Raw genomic sequence first — 25,793 nt, 5'->3', positions numbered from 1 at the left:
TCTTTGTAAGCCCAGTACTTATTCTATCGGTCTCTTTTTGCCGAACCGCTAAGTGATGGGGACGTAAACACACCAGCATCGGTTGTCAAGCAATGCTAGGGGGACAAACACAGACACACACAAACATACACCACCCACCTATATAAAAATATATATATATATAAGACAGGCTTCTTTCAGTTTCAAGTGATGGGGACGTAAACACACCAGCATCGGTTGTCAAGCAATGCTAGGGGGACAAACACAGACACACAAACATACCACCACACCTATATAAATATATATATATACATATATACGACAGGCTTCTTTCAGTTTCCGTCTACCAAATCCAATCACAAGGCATTGGTCGGCCCGGGGCTATAGCAGGAGACACTTGCCCAAGATGCCACGCAGTGGGACTGAACCCGGAACCATGTGGTTGGTTAGCAGTTAGCAAGCTACTTACCACATAGCCACTCTGAATCTAAAAAACAAAAATTTATTTTTGTTACATTTGGTCCATTTTAATTATTCATTACTGTTAGAAACAGTATCCATTTACAGTAAATCAATTCAGTGTGTGTTAGTTAGCATATTCATTATTTTGACTACTGTTATTTAAATTTTTTTTAGTTTTATTTTTAAATAATTTTTTCCCCCACCTCTTTCTCTCATTTAGGTGCCAAATCATGTCACACTGGTTATGGTAAAACATCAGGATGGAAGGTGCCGGTTGGTTTGTTAATTGAAAAGAATGAGATTAAAAATGATAATATTGTTAAAAATGTTGGAGCATATTTCTCTAAAAGTTGCGTTCCTGGAGCTTTAGACGCAAAAAATAATCCAAATCATGGTAACCCTGCATCTTTGTGTGCGCTTTGCCCAGATAATGGCAAGGAATGTTCTGCAAGCAAGAAGAACAAATACTATGGCTATACAGGTGCTTTCCGATGTCTAGCTGAGGATACTGGTGAGGTGGCATTTGTGAAACACACCACAGTTTTGGAAAGCACTGATGGTAAAGGAAAAGAAGAGTGGGAAAAAGATCTAAAATCAGAAGATTACGAACTTTTATGTAGCGACGGCTCACGTGAGTCAGTTCAAAACTGGCTCACATGTCATCTTGCCAAAGTTCCTGCACATGCAATGGTTTTCAATGACGACCAAGTGGCAAAGCGTATGTACAGTGTATTCAGTTACTTGGATTTGGGATCCAGTGAAACCAAGGATCTTTTATTCTCATCCAGTGGTGGTAAAAATCTTCTTTTCAAGGAGAGTGCAATTGGGCTTTCATATATTTCTGAGCCACAGAAATTCATACCTCATACATACCAAGACATTCTTGAGAATTTCAGTTCGAATGAAAAAATATGTTCTGCTGCTTCTTCCACTCTCTATAATACATACACTTTGTTACTCCTCGCCTTCATAGTTTTCTTAAAGCAAATTTTTTAATCCTTTCCCCCACTGTCAGTGTGTTGCATGTGTGTGTATATATATATATTATAAAAATATATATATATTATAATTATATATATATAAATATATATATATATTATAATATATATATATTATTATAATATATAATATATATATATTTATAATATATTCTATTATAATATATATATATAATATATTATAATATATTTAAATGGATGAATGAATTATCCTTTGTTTACTGTTAACATGGAAATTCAATAAACAGTTACCAGGTAGCAAATTCACACAAGTAACACGGATTGAAGCGACCTATTCAAAGGTAGAAACTCCGGGTTAATGTGCAGTAATTTGTGTATTATAAGTAAATAAATGGAGTTGAACGCAGATGTTATTAAAATTCTTTTACTTTCGACATATGTTTCGAAGACAACATGGTATTATTCCGAAGGAATAAACGGTATAAAATGCAATCTTCTCATCAGGAGAATGTCTTGTTGTTGAGATAAGCTCTCTTTCTTTCCTGATGAGAAGATTGCATTTTACACCATTTATTCTTTTGGAATAATACCATGTTGTCTTCGAAACATATGTCGAAAGTAAAAGAATTTTAATAACATCTGCGTTCAACTCCATTTATTTACTTATATTATAATATATATATATGTGTGTGTGTGTGTGTGTATTCTTTTGCTAATAATTTCATCTCAAATATTAGTTTTTTCTTTTTTATTTTATTCTCAATCTTTTCTCTCTTCTACTATACCGTTCTCTGCCTAACCTGTTCTACCACTGTTTTAAACATTCAAATTATTTTTCTACATTTGTAATATTTCATAATGTTTATAAAATTACAAAATTTGTAATAAAAAAAACATATATTTCTACAAAACCTATTTTAGTCCTTGTGTATAGTATCTTTTACTTTTTACTCGTTTCAATCGTTACACAGCAGCCATGCTGGGACACCGCCTTGAAATTTTATTTTTTTTAAAGCCTGGTATTTATTCCGTCGATCCCTTTTATTGAACCACAAAGTTACAGCGATGTAAACAAACCAACACCAGTTATCAATCGGTGGTGGGGAACAAACACAGATACAAAGACACACATACAAATGGTAAGCTTCTTTCAGTTTCCATCTACCAAATCCACACATAAGGTTTTGGTTGATCTGAGGCTATAGTAGAAGACGCTTGCCCAAGGTGTCATGCAGTGAAATTGAACCCAGAACCACGTGGTTGGGAAGCAGATTTCTTACCATACAATGTATGCGCACATATGCGTAAATACATTTTTTTCTTTTTTAACTAAGTCCTAGGTGAAGAGAAGGAACTCTGCTCATTATCCTCTCATGCTCTTCCAGCTTCAACTCTGGTTTTGGTTAAGAAAAGTGCAACAGCTTTTGGGAATATCATTGGAATTGTATAACTAAAAGTAAATCCTATAACTCAGTGAATTAAAGACACAGTCCAAAGACTGCTTGCGAGAGTATTAGAAATTAATAGTGTGAATTAATAGAACTCTTGTCAATAAGTTTGTGCTTAACAAAATTTACTCCTTTCATCATCATCATCGTTTAACTGAAAACAACTAAGCAACCATGTTCTTTTGAACATCTGCTAAGGGAACTGAAAAGTGAATACAGGTTACCATGTGTTCTACAACTAACAGCTATTTTAAAGCTGTGACTGACCTTAGTGCTATCAGCTACTTGTTAGAGTTTCTAGCACTAGAAAGTCAGTTTAGTGCTTATAGTAATTTAAAAAACAAAATCTATTCAATAGAGATATTAAATTAACAAAAGTGCCTTTTCCAGTAAATGTTTTTCATACATTAAAGAGATCAATTCTTTAGGTTGCTCATCTTTTCAATTGATTAACATCATCTTTCACTCTGGAAATCTTTGAAAATTGTACTTACAGTCAATCTTCCGTTTTCTTTGTATATGTGTATACAGTTTATTAAAGCTGAATTGCTCTCTTTATATATATATGTAATGTAATGTAATGTAATATGTGTGAGATGGTGGTGTACATATATATGCATACACACACAACTCAAAAGTAAATAGACTCCATTCTCTTTTAAAAGATCTATTCCTAGAAACAAAATAATGTCATTGATGCAGTTTTTAATGATTTAATTCGTTGGGGCATTGTTCTAATGAGTTCATAAATTGTCTCCAGTGGAATTTTTACTCAGGTTGCACTCATGTTGAACAACATGTTCATAGGGCCCAGGTTAAACTGAATGAGATGCTGTCGATTCCTTTTGCTGGCGAATTGTAAAGTCATTCTATTTATTGACCGTGACAAGAAGAATCCTTATGTTTTGTGCAATCTTACACACTAGCAAATTTCACCCTCACACCAACCCACTATATACCCAATTTGAAAATCATATGACTTTTGCTTTTGGTATTCACAGCATGGGTGGTTACTATAAACAATTAATGAAATACACACATATCTTCCTGGCTTTAAGGGTGTCACAAAAGTCACCTTTCCATACTTGCATGGATGAGCTGTAATTTTTGAGGCAGATTTTCTGTGGCTGGATGCCTTTCCTGTCACCAACAGAAAAGGTTCTTTTACAGGGCTTTAGAAAAACTGAAGGACCACTGTAATAAGTGTGTGAATCTGAGAGGGGAATATGTTGAATAAAATCATAATTTACTGATCTTCTTGTATTTTCTTTTACTCAAAGCCAGGAACTTTACACCACCTGCTTATTTATAACTATAATATATATATATATAGTAATATAAATAAAATATATTAGGGAACAACAAGTATTCCAGGTTATCAGGAAGTTTACTATTTTACACTTTTCTAATAAAATGTAAAAAGTATATTTTATAATATTATTATTACAAATTTGGAATATTTACCAATAGATAAGCAACTCCTATTTCAGGATAACCTAATGGTATGGTATATGCAGAGAAAATTACATCAAATAGAATAATTAAAATAACATACAATAAAATTAGTTAATTAAATTTGCTACACGTGTTTCTGCACTGATGGGGGGGGTGTATTAAGGCTATACTTAATGCATAAATATGCCAGTGCGTCCTCAGGCTATGTATATTATTATTATGTATGGGTAAAAGTTTAAAATCATATTAAAAATAAAAATTACAAATATATTTATAAAAATATTAGATACCTAAAATAAAATTAAGATATATATTGAAAATGCTCTACCTAAGAAAATTGTTAATGATTAACTTAGAAATATATCAAAAGTGTTTTGAGATTTATGTTACATAAATGTGGCCTGTCTATTCATTTAAAGGTAATATTGTTTAATAAATTCTTAGTTCTTAGTATATACATATATAATACTACTATAAATATTATTAAAACTTCTAGTAACTTTATCCCTCATAAGTGTGTAGAGATGATATAGGGGGGGGGTATTTGATATATTTTTCATTTTATTATATGTAAAGATATTCTTATGTTGGCATTTTATTTCTCACTCTTCATTACTGTTTAATAATAACTCTCGACTAGAGTATTTTCATAAGCTCTGTTGTACATAATAAGGACGTTTTGTTATCTATTTTCACTCTATAAATAATATACCAATACACTTCACTCTACAAATAATATAGCAATTAAGGGTGTATACATTTTATTAGATTTTAACTTTTACCCGCACATAATGATAATATTAATAACCTGAGGATGCAGTGGTGTATTTATGTATTAAGTATAGTCTTAATACATACCCCATCAGTGCAGAAACACGTGTAGCGATTACTTGTATTACCTTAACTAATTTTATTGTATGTTATTTTATTTTATTTGATGTAATTTTCACTGCGTATACCATACCATGAGGTTATCCTGAAATAGGAGTTGCTCATCTATTGGTGAATATCCTAAATTTGTAATAATAAATAATACAAACTTTGACCCTCCACAAATCCCAAATTTTATTTTGGTTCATGGGAGCAACTGTTTTTCAAAGCCTCATATTGTTGTTGATTGCTTGAAATGTGGAGTAGATGAACAGCCAACAACTGATGAAGGGTCGTTCTTTATGTTACTTTTCTTGTTTTTCCATTTGTTTCTCTCGTTTGCATACCCGTTTGCCTTGTATTTCATGTTATTTACGTTTTGTAATGTCCTGTACCCATATATGCATATATATATATATATATATATTATATATATATATATATATATTTATATTATTATATGATTGACGCCACGCATCCATTTCCAAGTAAGTTTTATCTTATACATATATATATATATATATATTAATATATATATGGGGTATAAAACAAGCACCTGTTCAGGTAATGAGGTAAACGGAATGGCCAGAAGCAAGCATACATATACTGCCAGTAATTTAAGTGATTGACAAAAATTATCTGTGAAGCAAGTGAAATACTTGTGATACAATTAGTGACACAATCACTGAGTAGGAATGAGAGACGTGGCTTGAGTTCCCTTCAGTGACTCTTTTGTTCATTGTTTTCCTGTCTCTGTCCCTTTTTGTTATAAATTATACACTGCATTATATAATGAAAACTTAAGGTGACGAGCTGGCAGAATTGTTAGCATGCCAGGCGAAATGCTTAGTGGTATTTCGTCTGCCGCTACGTTCTGAGTTCAAATTCTGCCGAGGTTGACTGTGCCTTTCATCCTTTCGGGGTCGATTAAATAAGTACCAGTTACGCACTGGGGTCGATGTAATCGACTCAATCCCTTTGTCTGTCATTGTTTGTCCCCTCTATGTTTAGCCGCTTGTGGGCAATAAAGAATTATATATAATGAAAACTTTGCTGTTAATTTATTGTAGATATGTATGTGGAGGCACATAGTTTAGTGGTTAAGGTGTTGGACTCATGATTGTAGATTGCAATTTTGATTCGTGGACTGACCATATATGTGTATGTTATATGTATTATGCTTCTTATGAGTGATGTAACCTGATATAGTGTATGTATATATGTGTGTAAATATGAGTAAATGTGTGTATGCACATATGAGTAAATGTGTGTTTGTACACACACACATACACATATATGTATTATGTATGCATGTGAGTAAATGTGTGTGTGTGTGTTTGTATGTACACACACATACACACCCTCCTAATGGTTATAATGGTAGAGGTAAAAAAGAAAGGTATATTTTGAGCTGAAGAAAAATGAATTTTAATGGCTGAATTTTCACATGAAGTGTATTAATTGAAGAATCACTTTCTGAAATGGATGGAGCATGTTCACAAGCATATGCTTATATGAGAAGTAAAATTTATATATATATATATATATATATATTTCATATGAATTAATTAAAAGCAGTATGTACAGAATATTCTTCTGATTATTTATTGTAAGTACATATTTTTTTACAAATAATCAGATGAAAAACATTTTTGTTTCATGATAAAGTGAAATAAAGAATTTTTGATTTAATTGTTTTGTTATGTTTTTTTTCTTTCTATTATATTTGAAGATGTAAATGAGGTCCTTTGTCATGTGGGTTAATTGATGACTGTCCATATTTACTTGTCTCTTGTCACTGATTCTGTTTTCCTATTGAGGACATTTACCATTCAAAACCTCTGTCCACCTAGGTAAACAGTTCCTTAACTCAGGATAATTAGTCCAGTCGGGATAAAACTGCATTTGATTGGAGTAATACGTCAGTGGCGTGGAGGCACAATGGCCCAGTGGTTAGGGCAGTGGACTCGCGGTCGTAGGATTGCGGTTTCTATTCCCAGACTGGGCGTTGTGAGTGTTTATTGAGCGAAAACACCTAAAGCTCCACGAGGCTCCGGCAGGGATGGTGGTGATCCCTGCTGTACTCTTTCACCACAACTTTCTCTCTCTTACTTCCTGTTTCTGTTGTACCTGTATTTCAAAGGGCCGGCCTTGTCACTCTCTATGTCACGCTGAATATCCCTGAGAACTACGTTAAGGGTACACGTGTCTGTGGAGTGCTCAGCCACTTACACGTTAATTTCACAAGCAGGCTGTTCCGTTGATCGGATCAACCGGAACCCTCATTGTCGTAACCGACGGAGTGCTTCCATCCACATCAGTGGCACAGCAAGAGGAGTCAGAAATCTCATTTCCTCACTCTTTGATGTGTGATGAATCATTACATTTCACAAAAGGGAGCAAGTCTTTTGCGAAATACAAAAAGAAAAGAAGAAAAAAAACACTAGTCTACTCCAATTTTTTGGTCTAAGTTGTTTTTGAATGCTGGAACAAGCCTCGTGGCTGGGTGTGATTAAGGAAGATCTCCAGAGGCATAACGTCACTTTGGAGAGTGTAGAAGGGATGACATGGGACCACCAGCAATGGAAAGCACTGTTGGACTTGGTTGGCTCTGCTCATAATGACCACTAACCTGAGATGACCCCCCAGCCCCATCGAATAAGAACATGCAGCAGCAGCAATAAGCATTCTGCCAGAAAAACAAGGAATCAATAAGAATGTAAGGTAAAAAGAAGGATGAAATACTGTAAATCTTTAGGAATTGACCCTGCCAAAATGTTCTTTTACGTTTATCAACATGGTTATAATAGTCCCTATGCAGGAGATACATGTCCTGGTGGGGGCTGATGAGGATAATGTTCTGATGTATTTCAGGCAACATGGTTATAAAACAGTATAGTAAGAGTATGATCCCATTATTTCATCCTTGTCCTTTACCTTCCTAACCTCTCCCACTAACAGTGTTATTCTGTTGTCTTACTATACTAGAGACTTACCAGCACATAAGTGGAGGTGTTTATCTGATGTTTTTCACTCTTTTAAAAATCAAAATATACTCAAAATGAATGCTTTGGCATATCATGAGGAGTCGGGTTCGGTTTACATCCCCGTAACTTAGCAATTCAGCAAAAGAGACCGATAGAATAAGTCCTGAGGTCGATTTGTTCAACTAAAGGCGGTGCTCCAGCATGGCCAGAGTCAAATGACTGAAACGAGTAAAAGAGCTATTGTAGGTGTCATAAGACATTTACTTCCCAACCACATGGTTCCAGGTACAGTGTTCATCACCAACATTGCTTGACAACCAGTGTTAGTTTGTTTACGTCCCTGTAGCTAAGCAGTTTAGCATAAGAAACGAATAGAACAAGTACCAGGCTTAAAAAAAAAAGTATTGGAGTCAATTCATTCAACTAAACCCCTTCAAAGCAGTGCCCCAGCTGAAGTTTTAATAAAATGTTCCTGATGTATAGAGTCGACCAATCACAAAATTCAATGTATCTTAAATTGTAGAGCACCTGAGCAATATACAATAAGTTCATTATTATTAAACTCAACAACTGTTTCTGTAAAGTTGGAATAACAATAATTTAGAGGTATATTGGATTATACCTCGTTTTGTACAACACCTGTGTGATGAAAGAAAAAATGAAACTATCAAGTTTGTGTCTCCAACACCTTTCAGTAATTGAGTAGATAACATGGCAGAGAACTTTTAATGTAAGTTACTACTGAAATCAAAGAATCAGCACATAAGTTTACCATTTAGCTGAATGCCAAAACTAGTGTTTCTAATTGTATATAATTGATCAGCTTTGGTTGCTATATTGTTGATGTTCAGGTGAAGGATGAGTATTTGTTCTCTTGAAACAAAAACTACATCACAAGGTATTTCTGGTCTGGTAACAACCTATTTTAGGAAACATTTTTTCATGTTGAGAGTTGCTGAAGCATGGAACAAACTGCCGGCATCAGTTGTTAGTTGTCGGAGCACTGCATCCTTCAAAACTTCCATGCTTTCTGAGATTCGCCAACACTACACCTGATTTTCTCCCCTCCATACACACACAAGCATGTATCTGACTCATGCATTGTTCGCTTTACTGCATGTGCTTTATATGCACTGTCTGACAAGTTGTGGTGCACCTGAGCACTATATACAATAATTTCATTATTATTATTTTATTATTACTTTGCAAAATATGGTGTACAGGGGGCATAATTGCCAAGCTGGGGAACCAGCATTGCCCAGAGCAGAATCTGGGTTTATTGCATTCACAACTAAGAAAACTCTTTCATTTATTGGTGAGCATTGTGCATCACCACCAAGATGTCATAGCCAAAACTATTTTTAACTTGTTTGTGGCGGCGAACTGGCAGAATCGTTAGCACGTCGGGCGAAATGCTTAGCGGTATTTCAGCTGCGGTTACGTTCTGAGTTCAAATTCCGCCGAGGTCGACTTTGCCTTTCATCCTTTCGAGGTCGATAAATAAAGTACCAGTTTCGCACTGGGGTCAATGTAATAGACTTAATCCCTTTGTCCTTGTTTGTTCCCTCTATGTTTAGCCCCTTGTGGGTAGTAAAGAAATATATTTTTAACTTGTTTAAAGATGTCATAATTGGTGTACTATTTTTCTATATAAGTGGAAGCTAAATTTGTCTCAACATGTGGTTGTTAAGTGGATACTTCAGCTGCTAATTCTCAAAGAAGCAGAAATCTAGATTCAGCAATTCCACTGTTGCTGCTGGATGCTTCTTTCTAGCTATTGATCTTCTGTGCTTTTTGGTACTATACGTCTATGAGATGCTGCCTTGAGATGTACCCACATCAAATAAAATCTTACTATAATGGGTGTTATGTCCATCTATCTGTCTGTTCCCTCTTCATGGTCAAATGGCTGGACCAATGGTGATGATGTTTTTTGAAGGAGGTAATTAGGAAGGTTTTTAGCAAAAAATTATGTGTAAAAGTATGATTATTTAGTAGATATTGAGTTTTGTATTAATAAATCACCTTTGATTTTTTTTTTTGTTAAAATTCCAGCAACAAGAATTAACTCTGGATTTCACTCATGTATAGTTTGTGAATTTAGAGGGTTTAGATTTGCAATACTATCCCTTTATTTCCCATCGTAGTTGGGCAGATTTGCTATCTTACTATAATGGGTGTTATATCGATCTCTTCATTCCCCCTTCATGGCCAGATGGCTGGACAAATGGTGAAATTTTTCGGGATTACAAAGCCAGTCGTCAGGAAGGTTTTTAGCATTAAAAAATCAGAAAGTATTATTATTTTGTGGATATTGATTTTTGAATCAATAAACCACCTCTGCATTTTTATTAAAAATTCACAGACCACAAATCTGGATTTTTATTGAATAGTTCGTGGCCCCATTGTAGATACAAAGGGGTCATGTGGATGGTAATAGCGAGGAACTGGCAGAATCGTTAGCACGCCGGGTGAAATGCTAAGAGGTATTTCATCTGCCGTTACGTTGTGAGTTCAAATTCCGCCGAGGTCGACTTTGCCTTTCATCCTTTCGGGGTCGATAAAATAAGTACCAGTTACGCACTGGGGTCAATATAACCGACTTAATCCGTTTGTCTTTCCTTGTTTGTCCTCTCTGTGTTTAGCCCCTTGTGGGTAGTAAAGAAATAGGTAATAGCGAAAATAAAATGGAAAAAGTGTGCGTGATTATTTAGTGGTTATTGAGGTGAGTCAGTCTCGAACGGGATTCAAAATGGCTTTTTGAAGCAGCCGTTATTTATATCTCAGTTTTGCCAATCAAAATAACCCATGGTACTAGAACATCCAGACATTATTCACATAGAACAGCGAGAGGTAAGTCTTAGTTTGATTTTTTTTGTAACCCTACAGGTTCCGCTCATACATTCTCAGCAAACAAGGCACAGGGCCAGACTTTAGATTGTGTAGGTGTATTTTTACCCACTCTAATGTTTACACACAGCCAGTTATACGTCGCTATGAGTAATTTAAAAAATCAGTGTCGACCAAACAGAAAATATCGTCTACAAAGAAGTTTTATAATCATATTGATATTATCGAAAGGAATAGGATTCATAATTCAAATAAGGAAATTTGGGAACTTTGAATGCATAAGGGTATAAACAAGTGTAAAATAGTGTAAACAACTAAAATAAAAGTATATCTAAATAACATTTTTGCTTAATACTTTTTATGTAGTGATCGGAGGATGTTCTGGCTTTCATTAGGAGTGGTCCACATAACCATTCATGATACAGAGGCTGGGAGCATATTTCAGTTCGGGAGTGAATTGTCATCACATGTCACTTAATCGCAAACACATGCCATATAACTGCAATAGAATGCTGTATCACCAACAATAATGTGATTTCTCTAAGACATCACCCAGTAATCTATCAAGTCCATTTACACATTTCTCAATACATACTACTGTTATGACTTCCCTCCTTCATTTTATGCTTCCATCGTAAATGGGTAGATTTGCTAGTATACAGAATGGTACATAAGAAAATTTTCAGTATTAACAAAGTCAAAAAACACATAGGAAACATTTATTTTTTTCCTAATACATTTGTCTGTGCATAATATTTTCTGAAATTTTATTTACATATTTCAAAACTCAAATACATTAATTCATAGGCTCAATGTTTATGAATATGTACATGCACATATATTCAAACATACAGATATTACTCACACACATTTCAAAATGCATAAACATTCATAGATCATACACATGCACACAACACTGACACACACACACACATCATACACACACACACATCATACACACACACACATCATACACACAATGTTCATTCATTCCCATTTATAATTGTATATGTATATAAATCAAGTATGAGTATAAACCACAATTCAATTCTTTGACACCAGTTTTCATTGAAAATCCCAAACCATATGAATTACAAAATTCCACTCCGGACTTGCTGCATTTGAAGAACACCTCCACAAGGATCAGTTGCCAAATAACCTATTAAAAATAGAGTTAAATAAACTAAATAATTCATAACAGTTAGTCTAGTAGCTAGTTTAAAATTCATCCGTTTTAGTAAGGGAAATAAAGCATCTAATTGTAAAAGGATTAAAAAGAAAAAATGCTGTAAGCCTCCGTTATGAGATCCAGTTTTATATTAAGCAGATGAGAAAGAAATTTCCTTCCCCACAGGAAAGATGGTAGTATTTCATCAGTTAAAATTCCTCAAAGATGTTACTTCTTCCCAATAACTACTTGAACAGAGGTAGATAGAATTGTATTGGGTTGTCCGGAAAGTTTGTGCCGATTTTTAAAGGAAAGAAAAAGGTCAATAAATACTTGCCATTACATTTTTAATCAACCACATATGAACCATTTTGTTGCACAATGAGTCTCCATCTTTCCTTTAACTTGAAAATACCCTCTTCCCAGAATTGAGGTGGTTTCATAGCAAACAATTCATCAAGGTACCTTTTTATGTCATCCAAAGAATTGAAATTTTTACCATGAAGACTATTCTGCAGAAACCTGAATAAGTGGAAATCTGAAGGAGCAATATCTGGTGAATACGGAGGGTGGGGTAACACATCCCAGCCGAGCTGCAGCAATTTTTGTCTAGTTCCCAAAGCATCAAGTGCTGAAAATGGATAAGACTAGATGTTCAGTCCGCTGCAGGACAAAGGCCTCAGCATGTTATTTCTACCAACCATGGTCTAATGTGGAGGCCATGAATTTGAGCTCAAGATTATACTGGTTTGATGAGCCTATTCTTCCACACTGATTCGATATGGCTTGAAAGAGGGATGCAGTTTTTATTTTAAATATGTTTTAAAATATTCATACCAAGGAGTAGTTAAGTCAATTACATCCTAATTAATGTTAGCAAAGTATAGCAGTTAACTATCCAAGTGTAAAGGGTAAAGACTCACTTTGGTCATGAACAACATGGTATTGCACCTGCAGTTACCATCAGAGGCACAAATCTGGGCAAGGTTGTTTATGGATGACCAACAGTCACCCATGTGTACCAGCCTCCCCTCTCCATTCCACTGATGTTATCCAAAGGAAAGGCAAAGATTGATACCGTTTGACACCAGTGATATTGCAACTCATTATTACAGCTGAATGAACTGGAGCAATGTGAAGTAAAGTGTCTTGCTCAAGAACACAACATGATCCAGGAATCGAACTCACTACCTCATGGCTCTAACTACTGAGCCATGCACCTTCATCCAAGTCTATTGAATGATTATACAAGAGACACAATAATTTTTCTACAAGATTACAGTCTCCATCACATTTGACTTTTTGCTTTGGAAAACACTCTCGTTTTTCAACCTGGGAAACTTCTACTGCTAAGAAGGTAAATATTTCCATAGGACTCTGGAAATGGAGAGTGTTATTATTTTTTCTGCAAATCTTAGTTGCAGCTGCTACATTAGAGATTTCCTTCTTCTAATGATGGCCATTGACTCTACTGAGTTTATCTGTTTTGACTGGTTTTTGTCAAGCAGGGTGTTCAAACTCTCAAGAGCAAATTGAACCACTTCATACAAAATTTGTCCCCACTTCCATTGTGCTTGCGTATAATTTATATTGCCAGTGTCCAGTCAGTGAAGCATGAAATAATCCTGCTAACATGCCTAATGAAATGTAGTAAAACAGTTGTGAAGGTAAGGTGTCACACATAGTGACTACATAAAAATAGATACAACTTTAGCATGCAATCAATTACTCCAGTCCTAAGCCTAAACTCTTATCCTAAACACCAACACTTAGCCCTAATCTTAACCCAGATCAAGACATTTCACAGTGTTGACTATGGATACTGCAGCAGACTGCACGCTAAAGTAGCACCAAAAATTTTTACTTTAGTTGTTAGAGTTTATCACCTTTGAGCACGGTACATAACTCTGCTTACTCTCCATTGTCTAACTGGGGATAACAATTAAGATTTCTCATCTATTTCAAGGTTAAGTGGTTAGAAAGCAGTGTGAAAGCGACGGATATAATAACATGGACAAAAATATATACCATCTGATCTATGTAAACATGAAAACTAAAATGGATGGGAATCTGTAAAACAACCTTCTATTAATATATTAGTTTTTAATATAGGCCGTGATTACATCAGGGAACTACTGAGTAACAATGCATTCGTGCACCTTCATGTTCTGAGTTCAAATTCCACTGTGTTACACTTTATCTGTCTTCCTTTCAAGGTCAATAAAATAAGTACCAGTTGAGCACTGGTCAATGTAATGGACTTAACCCCTCCCGTGAAATTGCTGGCCCTGTGCCAAAATTTGAGAACAATATGAATTTTTAATAGAGGCACAAGGGCACACACCAAGAGAGATTTTACAGTATACAGGTAGTCAGCTATTATAAAAAGTGCCAATTATAGTAAATTAAGGGATAAATTTCAAAGTTTTCTTTTTTGTATTAATTTGGAGGTTGAATGAAGAAATAAAGCAAACAAGCAAAGGTACTTACACGATCATACAAAACATGATTAACACATTCCATAAACCAATAAAAATCCGAAAGTAGCGTAAACTTAACAAGAATTCCCGGATTTTATCTCCTGCAAACAATAATAAAATGACAATATAGCAATATATCATATGGAAATTTTTATTTTTTTTCTTATGTTTTTAATTTATTTTTCCATGTTTCTAATATTAAATGAAATATCAAGGGCAGAGACTAGTAAAACTAGTAGTAGTGGGAAAATCAAAATTGATTACACTTCCCCTTGTTATATAGTTAGTAGGTGAGAGCTAAATAAGCTCAGTATAGAAAATACATAGTAATGTTTGAATGAATTTGAACTTAAGTTCTGACATTTTCATCCAAGGCAAAGCCCATGGAATCAAGGGTGACTATAAGAGAAATCCAAATCAAACTGATATAGAGGTCGTAAGATAGATAAACACAATAAGGCTTGATATGGAATAAAAATAAAGAAAATATAACTATATAAAGAAATTATGCAAAGTCTTATCTTGACAGCTGTTTCAGGAAGCCAAGAGTTACATAACAATCATAATTTGCAGGTGATATATGTGAAAAGTCATAGGTATGTAACTGGTGATCAGTCAGATGAAGCTATAACAGTAAGTCCAATTCTGTTTCCAAGAGAATATTGGCAAATGATAGTCATATAGCAGTGCTTACAAATATAAAAGGGAGGAGGTGGATCAAAAGAGTGAGAAGAGAGGGTAGTTAACAGACAAGATAAGAGGGAGAAGAAACAACCCCAAACACAAAATAGAAAGAACAGAGAGAGAAGATAGGGTTAAAAGCCAGCCTGATGAAAGCATGCCTCATGAGTGGTGAAAATACTCATTCACAAACAATAAAGTAGTTGAGAATGTTAATGGTCCAGACAAAGAGACGTAGGGGAGATAAGCATCGAGGTAATAATAATAATAATTGTGTACAGTGCTCAGGTGCACTACAACTCATCTAAAGTGTATATATAATCAGGTGTAGTTTCGGCGGATTTCGGAAAGCATAAGGGCCTTAAAGGATGCAGTGTCATGGCAGTCAACAACTGACGCAGGCAGTTTATTCCATGCTTCAGCAACTCTGAGCGTGAAAAAATGTTTCCGAAAGTCATGGGAGCTGTGTTGTTTTCTGACTTTGTAGGCATGTCCACGTGTGTTAGACACATGGAGATCAAAAAGGTGTTCAGTGTTGTTGTTGGTGAGGTGGTTGATAACCTTGTGGGTGTTTACCAAGTCCGTCGCCAGACGCCGGAGCTTCAGTGAATCCATGCCCAGGGAAACAAGGCGCTCAGAATATGGTAGGTGTCTGATGGAGGGTATGCGTTTGGTTGCACGTCTCTGGACAGATTCCAGGAGGTCAATGTTCTGAGCAAGATAGGGATTCCAAACTGATGATGCGAATTCCAAGTGCGGTCGTACCATAGCTGTATACAGTTTTAAATAGATGGCTGGAGAGCGGCTAACAAAAGTCTTGCTGAGTGATGCCAAGACACCCTCGGCCTTCTTGACAATTTTAGAGATATGCTTTGTCCAATGCAAATCACTGCTGACAGTGATGCCTAGGTCACGCTCGCAAGAGGATTTCTTGATATCAGTGTTGTGGAGGGAGTATGTGGACGCAGGGTTTTTTCTCCCAAAATGTAAGGGAGTGTAGATTGTAGGAGAGAAGGAGTGTGTGGTGAGGAAAAAAAAGAATGTTTGCTATGAGGAGAAATTTTGCTTATTACAAAATGAGTAAAGAAGCTTAGCCATGAATGGGGAGAAATTATAATGATTTTACATAACGAGCAAATGTGCACAAAACTTAGTTTTCAAAAAGCTATCGAGTAACAAGGTGTTATTTTGGCATAAAACTGAGAGTGGCTCTCAGCAACACAACTTAAACATATATTATCTGTAAATTGTGATTATTATATAACTCGTGACTTCCTGAAACAGCTGTTGAGATAAGACATTACATAATTTCTTTATATATATATATCTAAAAAATTTTTATTCTATATTTTGTGCTCCATATAAATATGTATATCAAGCCTAATTGTTTATCTACCTTCCTACTTCTCTTTGTTAATTATGTTCATCCTCCTCTTCCTTGTCATTTAACATCAGTTTTCCATGCTGGAATGGGTTGGGTGATTTGATAGGAGCTGGTAAGCCTAAGGAGTGTGTCAAGCATCACTGTCTGCTTTGGCTTGGTTTTCTATGGTTGGATATCCTTTCTAATGCCAACCACCTTACAAAGTGTATGGGTGCTTTTTATATGGTACCAACATCAGCAAAGTCACCAAATAATTTGCAAGGCAAGACTTCTTAACTAGAGAGGAGGGAGTGATATTGAGGGAGGTGGCTTTGTGCCAGATGGTGAGATGTTAGAGTATGAGAGAGAAGTAAAAATGGGGCTCTTGCAGTGGAGGAGAGAAATAAATAATAAATGGAAAGAACAACGGATAACAGTATTGGTTTAACTGTGGACAAAGTCTTTTCGGGTTTAGTTACATCCTTTTATATACTGAGTTCAAAATCTGCTAGGATCAACTGGCTGATTTCAAGTCAATTGATAATGTAGTTATGTTTACAATGTGAAAATCTTCATTGTTATCACAGTAAAACCAAAGAAATATTACAATTACCAACTGTTGGTTCTGGTGAGGCTCCAAAGAGGTCATCTTTATTCTTTTTCCTAGAAAATAAAATTGAAGTCAATTAAAAACAGAAAAACGAAAAGTGAAGTTAAACAACATAACACTTATTCTAAACGACAAGAATTTGTAGCACTAGTTACAGCTAATGACTTAAGTCAGTTACATCTAGTCAGTGTTAGTCATTTCTAAAGTCAATACATAACCAGAAATATTCAGTTGAATATAGTGAATTTTGACTTAGGGTAGGTTTGCTTAGGTCCAGGTATTGCTTATAGGCACAGGTATGGCTGTATGTTCAAGAAGTTCACCTCATTTCCCTGTACTTTCTCCCTGTCCTTGCATGTTGAAAACTTCCCAAACTGTTAAAAGAGACTATTATATTGTAAATAATTTTTTTAATCATTCATTCACTCTCTCCCTCTCACACATGCGCGCACACACACACACACACACATACAAATATCACTGTATCAACAAAACTATCAGATGTCATTTTGCACTGCTGGTCACAGTGTATATCCTTGCACATTTGTAACTTTTGAATGCTGCTGCTCTGCATGAGCAGGCCAATATTTTCCCCTGAACAGAATGCCAGTTTGTTGCAGGGTTAATTTTTTTCAGCTGAGTGCGCTGGAGCAACATGAAGTGTTTTGCTCAAGAACACAACACACTGCCCATCAGGGATAAAAAGGGTGAAGGGTTATGAATGACCATGAGATTGCACCTAGAAAGTTCCCCTCCGAGGCACAAGTCTGAGCAAGGTTGTTTATATAAAACCAGTGGTCGCCCATGCATACTGGCCACTCCTCTTCATGCCATGCCACCAATGTTAAACCAAGGGAAAGGAAAAGGCTGAGACAGCTTAGCACCAGTGATGCCACAACTAATTTCTACAGTTGAGTGAACTGGAGCAACTTGAAATGGAGTGTCATGCCCAAGAACACAACAGTCTAACCCATGCCAACATAGAATACAGACATTAAATTATATATATATATATATATATATATATATATATATATACACACACACACACACACACACACACATATATATTAGATATAGTGAAGGTGTGTGACCTAGTGGTTAAGCTGTTGCACTCACAATCATTAGATTGTGGGTTCGATTCCTTGACTGGGCAGTGTGTTGTGTTCTTGAGCAAAACACTTCATTTCACATTGCTCCATTCCCCCTTCAATCAGCGGGGATTGTTGGCCTGCACACCTGGCCAGAGGGGTGGTGTCATTCGAAGGGTAAAACAATGTGAAAGCACATTGTTACCAGTGATGTGTAATAACGTCTGATAGTCTGGTTGGTGATGTGTTCACATGAGATATATATATATCATCATCATCATCATTTCCTGTCTGAGAATACATATGTATATTGTTTGCAAGTTGTACTATGATGAAAGAAACAACACCAAAAAAAGTATAAGTATTTGTTACAATAGTTAAATTTGACTACTGGCTCAGTGGTTAGAGTGTCAGGCTCACAATTATGAGGTAGTGAGTTCAATTCCTGTGCTGGGCTGCGCTGTGCATTGTGTTCTTGAACAAGACACTTTATTTCACATTGTTCCAGTTCATTCACCTTTAGAAATGAGTTGCAACATCACTGGTGCCAAGCTGTATTAGCCTTTGCCTTTCCCTTGGATAACATTGGTGGCATGGAGAGAGGAGACTGGTATGCATAGGTGACTGCTGGTCTTCCATAAACAACCTTGCCTGGATTTGTGCCTCTGATGGTAACTTTGTATGTGCAATCCCAGGAAGACATGGGATGAAATACTGAAGGTCGATCCCTGAGCCTTACAAAGGAGACAACAGAAGACTGAGATATAAGATGCATTGCTGTACTCAAGAAAACCCGCTCACTACAAAAGAATTGAGATCCTAAAACCCAGGTGCCATGTAAAAAGCACCCAGTACCCTCTGTAAAGTGGTTGGCGTTAAGAAGGACAATCAGCCATAGAAACCAAACCAAAACAGACTATGGAACCTGGTGTGGCTCCTGGCCTTGCCAGTTCTTGTAAAGCAATCCAACACATACTAGCATGGGAAATGGATGTTAAATATTGATGAGGAGGAGGACTGCTAAAATGTCATAGTAGTCAAATCAAATAATAATCATTATTTTAATCTGTGTGAGAGACAGTCAGACAAAGAGAGAGCGAGTGTGTGTGTGTAAACCATTGCAGTCACCAGCAAGTGAGAGTGTGTTGGTAACATGTAACATTCTTTCAATAATTGCTCTAGTTGCTGATGTAGTTGCGAATCATTAGAGATGGAATCATTAGAGATTTATGATCCCGCTCCTTCGCGGGGAGCTGGGTGTACCGGTACGAGTGTTCGGCTGCCCGATAGGGGCCTGCGGCGCATGGTGCTCCGAGGCCGAGGACGCACTGGCAGCACTGCGCATTAAAGATAAACGTTTTATGAGGCTGCTTAGCCCTCTCAGCCCTCTTGTCTTTGACCCAGCTGAATGTCTTAGATGTGCTAGTGGGAGAGAGAGAGAGGGCTGCAGCAGTAATGGGCCAGCAATTCAGTTATGAAGCCCAAAACAGTAAAAGGCAAAGATGACCTCGGTAGCAAATATCAATGCTTTCCATCTGACACTCAAATGACTGTCAAAAGACCACACAAAGAGACAAACACATACATATTGTCGTCATTTAAAGACCATCTCCTGTGCAGGTATAGACAGGACATTCTGACGGGTTCAACAACTGCTTCACTGTCTTACAGACCCTAAGAAAGGCAGCATTATGCTAGGAGATGAGGGTTCAAAATATGAGAGAAAAGACCAGTGTAAAGCAGGATTCTAATTGTAGAGGAAGAATATGGTTGTTCACATTATAGAAGAGAGGGTGGTGGGTGACCGGTGTAGAGTTGAGAAGAGATAAAAATAAGATAGTGATGAGATGACTGAGTGGACCCTCAAAGCACAAAAAGAGTGAAAGTGCACAGCGACAGAACTGTGAGTGTGAGTGCAAGTGTGATGGAGAAAGAGAGGTGCTTCGATAGCTCAGAGAGATGATCATTGTCCAATGTGGCTGGAAAAGACAGTCTTAAGAATGAATAATGGAAATCAAGTGAAATGGTTTCAAGCAGTGAGAAAGATCAGAGGTATCAAGAAAAAGTTATAGTTAGAGAGGTAATGGATGGTGGAGGTATCTTGAAGAAGAAATTAGGTGAAGGGCTCAGCTGTGCATACACACACACACACACACACAAAATGCTTCCAGAACTTAGTTTCACCAAGTTGGGTGGGTCTTCTTGAGAACTGTATAGCATCAGTTATCCCAATCCTTTGTCATCTCCATAAGGTTCAAGGTCCTGAGATCAGTCTTCACTACTTCAGCCAATGTCTTCTAGGGGTTCTCTCTTTTGCAAACTCCATCCACATTAAGTAATCAGCATTTCTTTATACAGCCATTTTCACCCATACATATCAAATGTCTTCTTTCTTGTACAACTACATCTGATACTTCTTATGCCCAGTTTTTCTTTCAGCACAGTTGTACCATGTTGTTCATGCACACTTACATTGTAACTCAAGTCCTCTACATTCATGGCTCATGTCTTACTACCATACACCATCACAATTCTAACAAAAGCCTTGTGTGATCTGCACTTCACTCTGGGGGAGAAGACCTTCATTGTTAGCAGTGGTCGTAGGTTCCTGAACTCTCTCCAACCTGTTCTTACTCTGGCTGCTATACGTCTAGAGCAACCAATTCCCCTGTTAATTACATCTCTTGGATAACAAACGCTCTCTACTACTTCTACAGAACCATCCAGGCATTTAGGGGAATCTGTCTCCAGTATTCCATAGTATTACCTCAGTGCATCTATCACATATGAAGCTTACAATCTCTGTTAGTTTGCCTGTGATTCCAATATACATCTTTTGTGTTCATAGTGTATGGAGTTTATATATTTATTCCTCTGTGTATGCATGTAAAAATGTATGAATGTATACATTTATATATATATATATATATATGAAGAATGTTATACTCACAAATTGAAGTTAACAACAGCACATGCATTGACAAGAAGAGTACTGAAAAGAAGGAAATAACAGATATCAATGTTAAATCAATAAATAATAATCAATCAACAATAACCTGAGATCAAAATGTATTTATGTGTTAGCTAAAAAACTTTGCATAGGTTTCTCATATTAGACTAAAGCCTGTCATTTTAAAGTAGGGGTACAGTCAACTGAATCAACTAGTATGGTACAATTATTCTATCATCTCCAATAGGAATGAAGAGCAAAGCCAGTTATAAAAGGATCTGAACTCAGGCTATAAAAGAAGGCCATTAAAAATTGTGAAGCATTTATTTACTCTGACCCTTTACCATTTCTGAAACTCTACTGCATTGTATTTAATTAATACTGATTTTTTAGTGAGAGTGGTCACTAATTTAAAGTATAAAAGTGTTTGTAGAAAAGTCCAGTAAATGCGCTTTTGAGAAGCACATGTAATGGAATATCAGAAGACAATTTTTAGACAAATAATTTAATTTATTAAATCATTACAACAGCTAACAAGTAAAAAGAGTGTAGCCTATGTGTATGTGAGTCAGAGAAAGCATTATAATTTACATTTGAACAATATATTCAGTTGGAAGTGGTTATAAGCGAATAGGAATGGAGCTAGCTTAAACAAAAATATACAGTTCATTATGAGGGAAAGTTGGGGCTGATGTTATCCAGAATTTCACGGAGTGAAGTTAGCAGAAATGAAATAGGCTGTTCAGGAGGTAACAAGTTGAGAGCCGACATAACTCGGAGTTAGTTGCATGAAGTTGGTGGCAAAATAACCAAAAGCTGTTTTATGTTGAAAGAAGGAATGTTGCTGGTGTATGGTCATTTTGCCAACTGTTTAAAACTTCCACTTCTCACCTTGGGCAGAGAACTGCCTTTGATATTCAGGCACCCAGCCCTGATGGGTTGAAGTATGCCATAGCACAACTGTGCTATGCCATGACAACAAAAATAGCTTCCTGACGCACTACAATTTCATTAGGCCACACATTTTTATTTAGGGAACAGTTATTTTAAGCAACTCCATTAACTGGCTGCTACTTATTTTATCAATCTCATATACAAATCAGAGTCCTACTCTTGTATCCAGAATAGTGCAGCTGCTACGCACATAAACTCAATAGCAAGCTGTCACACACTAAATACACTATCATACATACATATTCCCTGTTTTTTCTTATTACTTATAAAACATTAACGCAAGCAGAATTAAAGCTTCTTTAAATCTGTCTTTCTCAGCTATTACAATGTTGTTCAGCCTTGAGTCAATCTTAATCAAGTAGACCAATAATCATGAGCAAAAGCATTACCATCACATCTTCCTTTTATTTTAGCTGTATCCAGTATTATATTATTCAGTGTGTCCTCTTCTTTTAATACAGTTAGCTGTGATTTCAGAGACATTTGGCTGTTATATCTAGCAGATTAAGCTAGATATATCCAGTGAGGGAATCCCACATAGGGATTATCTCAGTGGATCACTGTTATTACTACTAATCTAAAGACTGACACAGTATTTTGAACTGGAAGATTCCTGTGAGCTTGAACCGTGTTTCTCATATTAGTTCTCCAGTGGGATGGAATCCTTATCTGTATCATGTGGATACATCAAGAAAAATGATTTTTCCAAGAAACCATTGTATTTTTCAATGGTAGCTATTATTTCAGTGAAAAAAAAAAGTGTTGTTTTTTATCTAAGTATAGCACAGAGCCAGCTAGTGTGCCATACCAAAAAGGACATTGTAAAGATGTTATTAGGCTACCACAAGGTACCATACCTGTGGTTAAGAAGTTTGTATGAAGTACTGGGTTCAAACCCACATCACAATATCTTAGGCAAGTTTGGTAATTACAACCTCAGGTTGACCCAAGCCTTGTGAGTAAAAATTGGAAGGCAAAAGCTGTATAAAAGTTCATTGGATGGGCTGTACTTATAATTTAAAGATTCAGCCTTGTCATAACTGTGTTACACTGATTCATTATCATCATCATCAGCATCATCTCTTTAATGCTTGCATGGATCAGATGGGATTTGTTAAGACAGATTTTTCTATGGTCAGACACCCTTTCTGTCACCAACCCTATTTCCAAGCAAGGTAGCATTTCTCCATGGTCAGATCATTTTCATAAAGGGTTGGAAACCTGGAACACTGCTTAGATGACACTGACGCATTCAAGTGCTATTCTATGTTTCCAATCCTCTGTGGAAACATGTTTTGGGGTGAGCTGAAGCGACTTTATATGTTTGGCGTGTGTAAGGAAATGATTTATTAAAAGGGCCATGAATATGTTATGATGGTTCTATAAAACAAGTGAACTAGTTTGATCCAATGGTAACTAGTAGCTGCAAAATGACTAAGTGAAAGAGACCATTTTCAATCATTTTTACAAAAAAGAAAAAAAAAGCACAACTCAGATCTCTTCACGGTGCACGAACTTATATTTTTACCTGCTCTTTTCTTTTCCTCGGGTTCTAGTTCTTCGTTAATGACTTGCTTCCGAGATAGCACTTTGTAGCTACAGTGGACACCGCTTTCGTTAAATATTACCTATAAAATTTAATCTCTGTTGCGTAAATATTTTAGTGACTTCGACGAGTACTAGTTAGTTTAGCCCCAAGCCAACTACAATATGTACGTAACAGAGATTAAATTTTATAGGTAATATTTAACGAAAGCGGTGTCCACTGTAGCTAAAAAGTGCTATCTCGGAAGCAAGTCATTAACGAAGTAAAATAACTAGAACCCGAGGAAAAGAAAAGAGCAGGTAAAAATATTAAGTTCATGCACCGTGAAGAGATCTGAGTTGTGCTTTTTTTTTCTTTTTTGTTTTGTATTTCATCGAAGACGGGCGTCACCCGAAACGTCAGTCTTACTCTGAAGGCACACGAACTTAAAAGTTATTAAACAGTCTCAGTGTAGTAAATAGTACCGATGTATGTCATTACAAAAATGTCAACATAAGAAATCAGTAAACAACAGCAAAAGAGAAGTTTACAAATAGTGTCAACATAGAAAACGTCATTTAATAATAATCTGTAATAATAACGATATTTTCCCCCCTGCGACATAAGATATGATGAATTATAAACAGACTGGGATACTGACCTAAACAAGATGATATCTGAAATCATTTTGTTGACGGAGATTTGTTCTTCTAAAGCAGTTCTGGAATTGTTCTCATAGATGACAGTAAACAAAATCTGAACAGAAATATTTCCTGTGCCACATCACATTTGGTTACCTTTTATTATCTCCCTTCAAATATTTTCATAGGAAATGTTATTGACGAGCCACAATTTCGTACTGGCTTCCAGAAATCCGGCAATATTGAGCAGCATTCTATAATCTGCATTGAGCGAACGGACCCTGTTTCTTAAATCGCTTAACTTGCATACGGTGTGTTAAAAGTAGTTGTTTTATTCTTCACATGTTTAAGTGGATTGATGAAGATTTAAACACTCTACTTTACAAGTTTATCAATTTGTATTTATATCTGTTAAATAAAATCGTGTCTGGGGAGAGTCATTTTCTTTTTGTGCCTTATAATGTAACACACTCACCACGAACTCATATAAAGAATCTTGCAAACCAAATCCAAAAACAAAAAAAATAAAATAAAATAAAATCGTGTTCTTCATTTAATTTTAATCCAACAAACATTATACTGTATATGACATACATACAATATGATGTATTTTAAGTGTATTAATAAATATCAAACAAACCCTGCTTTAGAGGTGTGATAATTTGATTCTGTGAAACAGAACTTCGTTCTTTATTTTTCATAGTTTATTATGAATTTTAAGTATATATTAAAATATCTTCAGAAAACCGGAAAATTCAGAAATCCGTTACACTTCCGTTCCCCAAGCTTGTCGGGTTATTGGTCCAGTGTTGCTTATTGCGATTAAGGTTTCTAAGGAATCGCTCTTGTTTTAATGGGAGAGCAGGTTGTAGTTTCAGAATAGCAATCAGTACTTCATAGAAAAGGGGGGTGAATTTGGGTGCACAAAATATAAAAAGAAAATGAAATTCTACAGAAAAGATTCGGTGGAGTTTCGGATCAGGACACCGACATAAATTGAATTTTCGGTAAATTTCTGTATTAACACCTGCACAATTTTCACAAAAAAAAAAGAAAAAAACAACAAAACTCGGATTTTTTTGCCGGGAATCAAGTACCCTGACTTAATATGCTGCAAATCCCTTATTTTGGTTCAGGAAAAGGAGTGGAGGGCCCATCCCGGAATCATTGGAATTTTTTTTTTCGTTGAATGAATTCCTGTGACCTCCTAATATGCTTCAAAACCCTTTTTGGGGTTCGAAAAAACGGGGTGGGATGAGGTGGAAGCCGCAGAAATTTCACCCCCACCCCATTGATCTTTTCACCCGCACGAAAAAAAGC

At 36.0% G+C, this 25,793-nt stretch overlaps 2 protein-coding genes across 2 annotated transcripts in view; one reads left to right on the top strand and one right to left on the bottom strand.

The window, feature by feature from the left end:
- LOC115219749 (serotransferrin-1-like) overlaps positions 1-1,495 on the top strand; it is a 19,798-nt gene extending 18,303 nt beyond the window's left edge. The window contains 1 exon segment of the mRNA XM_029789986.2: positions 662-1,495. Within this exon segment, the coding sequence (XP_029645846.1) occupies positions 662-1,437 (776 nt within the window). The 3' untranslated portion in view covers positions 1,438-1,495.
- A 10,589-nt stretch (positions 1,496-12,084) lies between these two features.
- LOC115219791 (small integral membrane protein 7) lies at positions 12,085-24,742 on the bottom strand. The gene is made up of 5 exons (XM_029790052.2): positions 24,494-24,742; positions 21,354-21,395; positions 17,316-17,365; positions 14,669-14,759; positions 12,085-12,169 (listed from the first exon to the last, which is right to left on the bottom strand). The coding sequence occupies exons 1-5, from the start codon at positions 24,517-24,519 to the stop codon at positions 12,154-12,156; spliced, it is 225 nt and encodes a 74-aa protein (XP_029645912.1). The 5' UTR covers positions 24,520-24,742; the 3' UTR covers positions 12,085-12,153.
- Positions 24,743-25,793: the final 1,051 nt, after the last annotated feature.

Source organism: Octopus sinensis, linkage group LG15, assembly GCF_006345805.1.
Source record: "Octopus sinensis linkage group LG15, ASM634580v1, whole genome shotgun sequence".
Lineage (NCBI taxonomy): Eukaryota > Metazoa > Mollusca > Cephalopoda > Octopoda > Octopodidae > Octopus > Octopus sinensis.
This window is presented reverse-complemented; position numbering and strand designations above follow the sequence as displayed.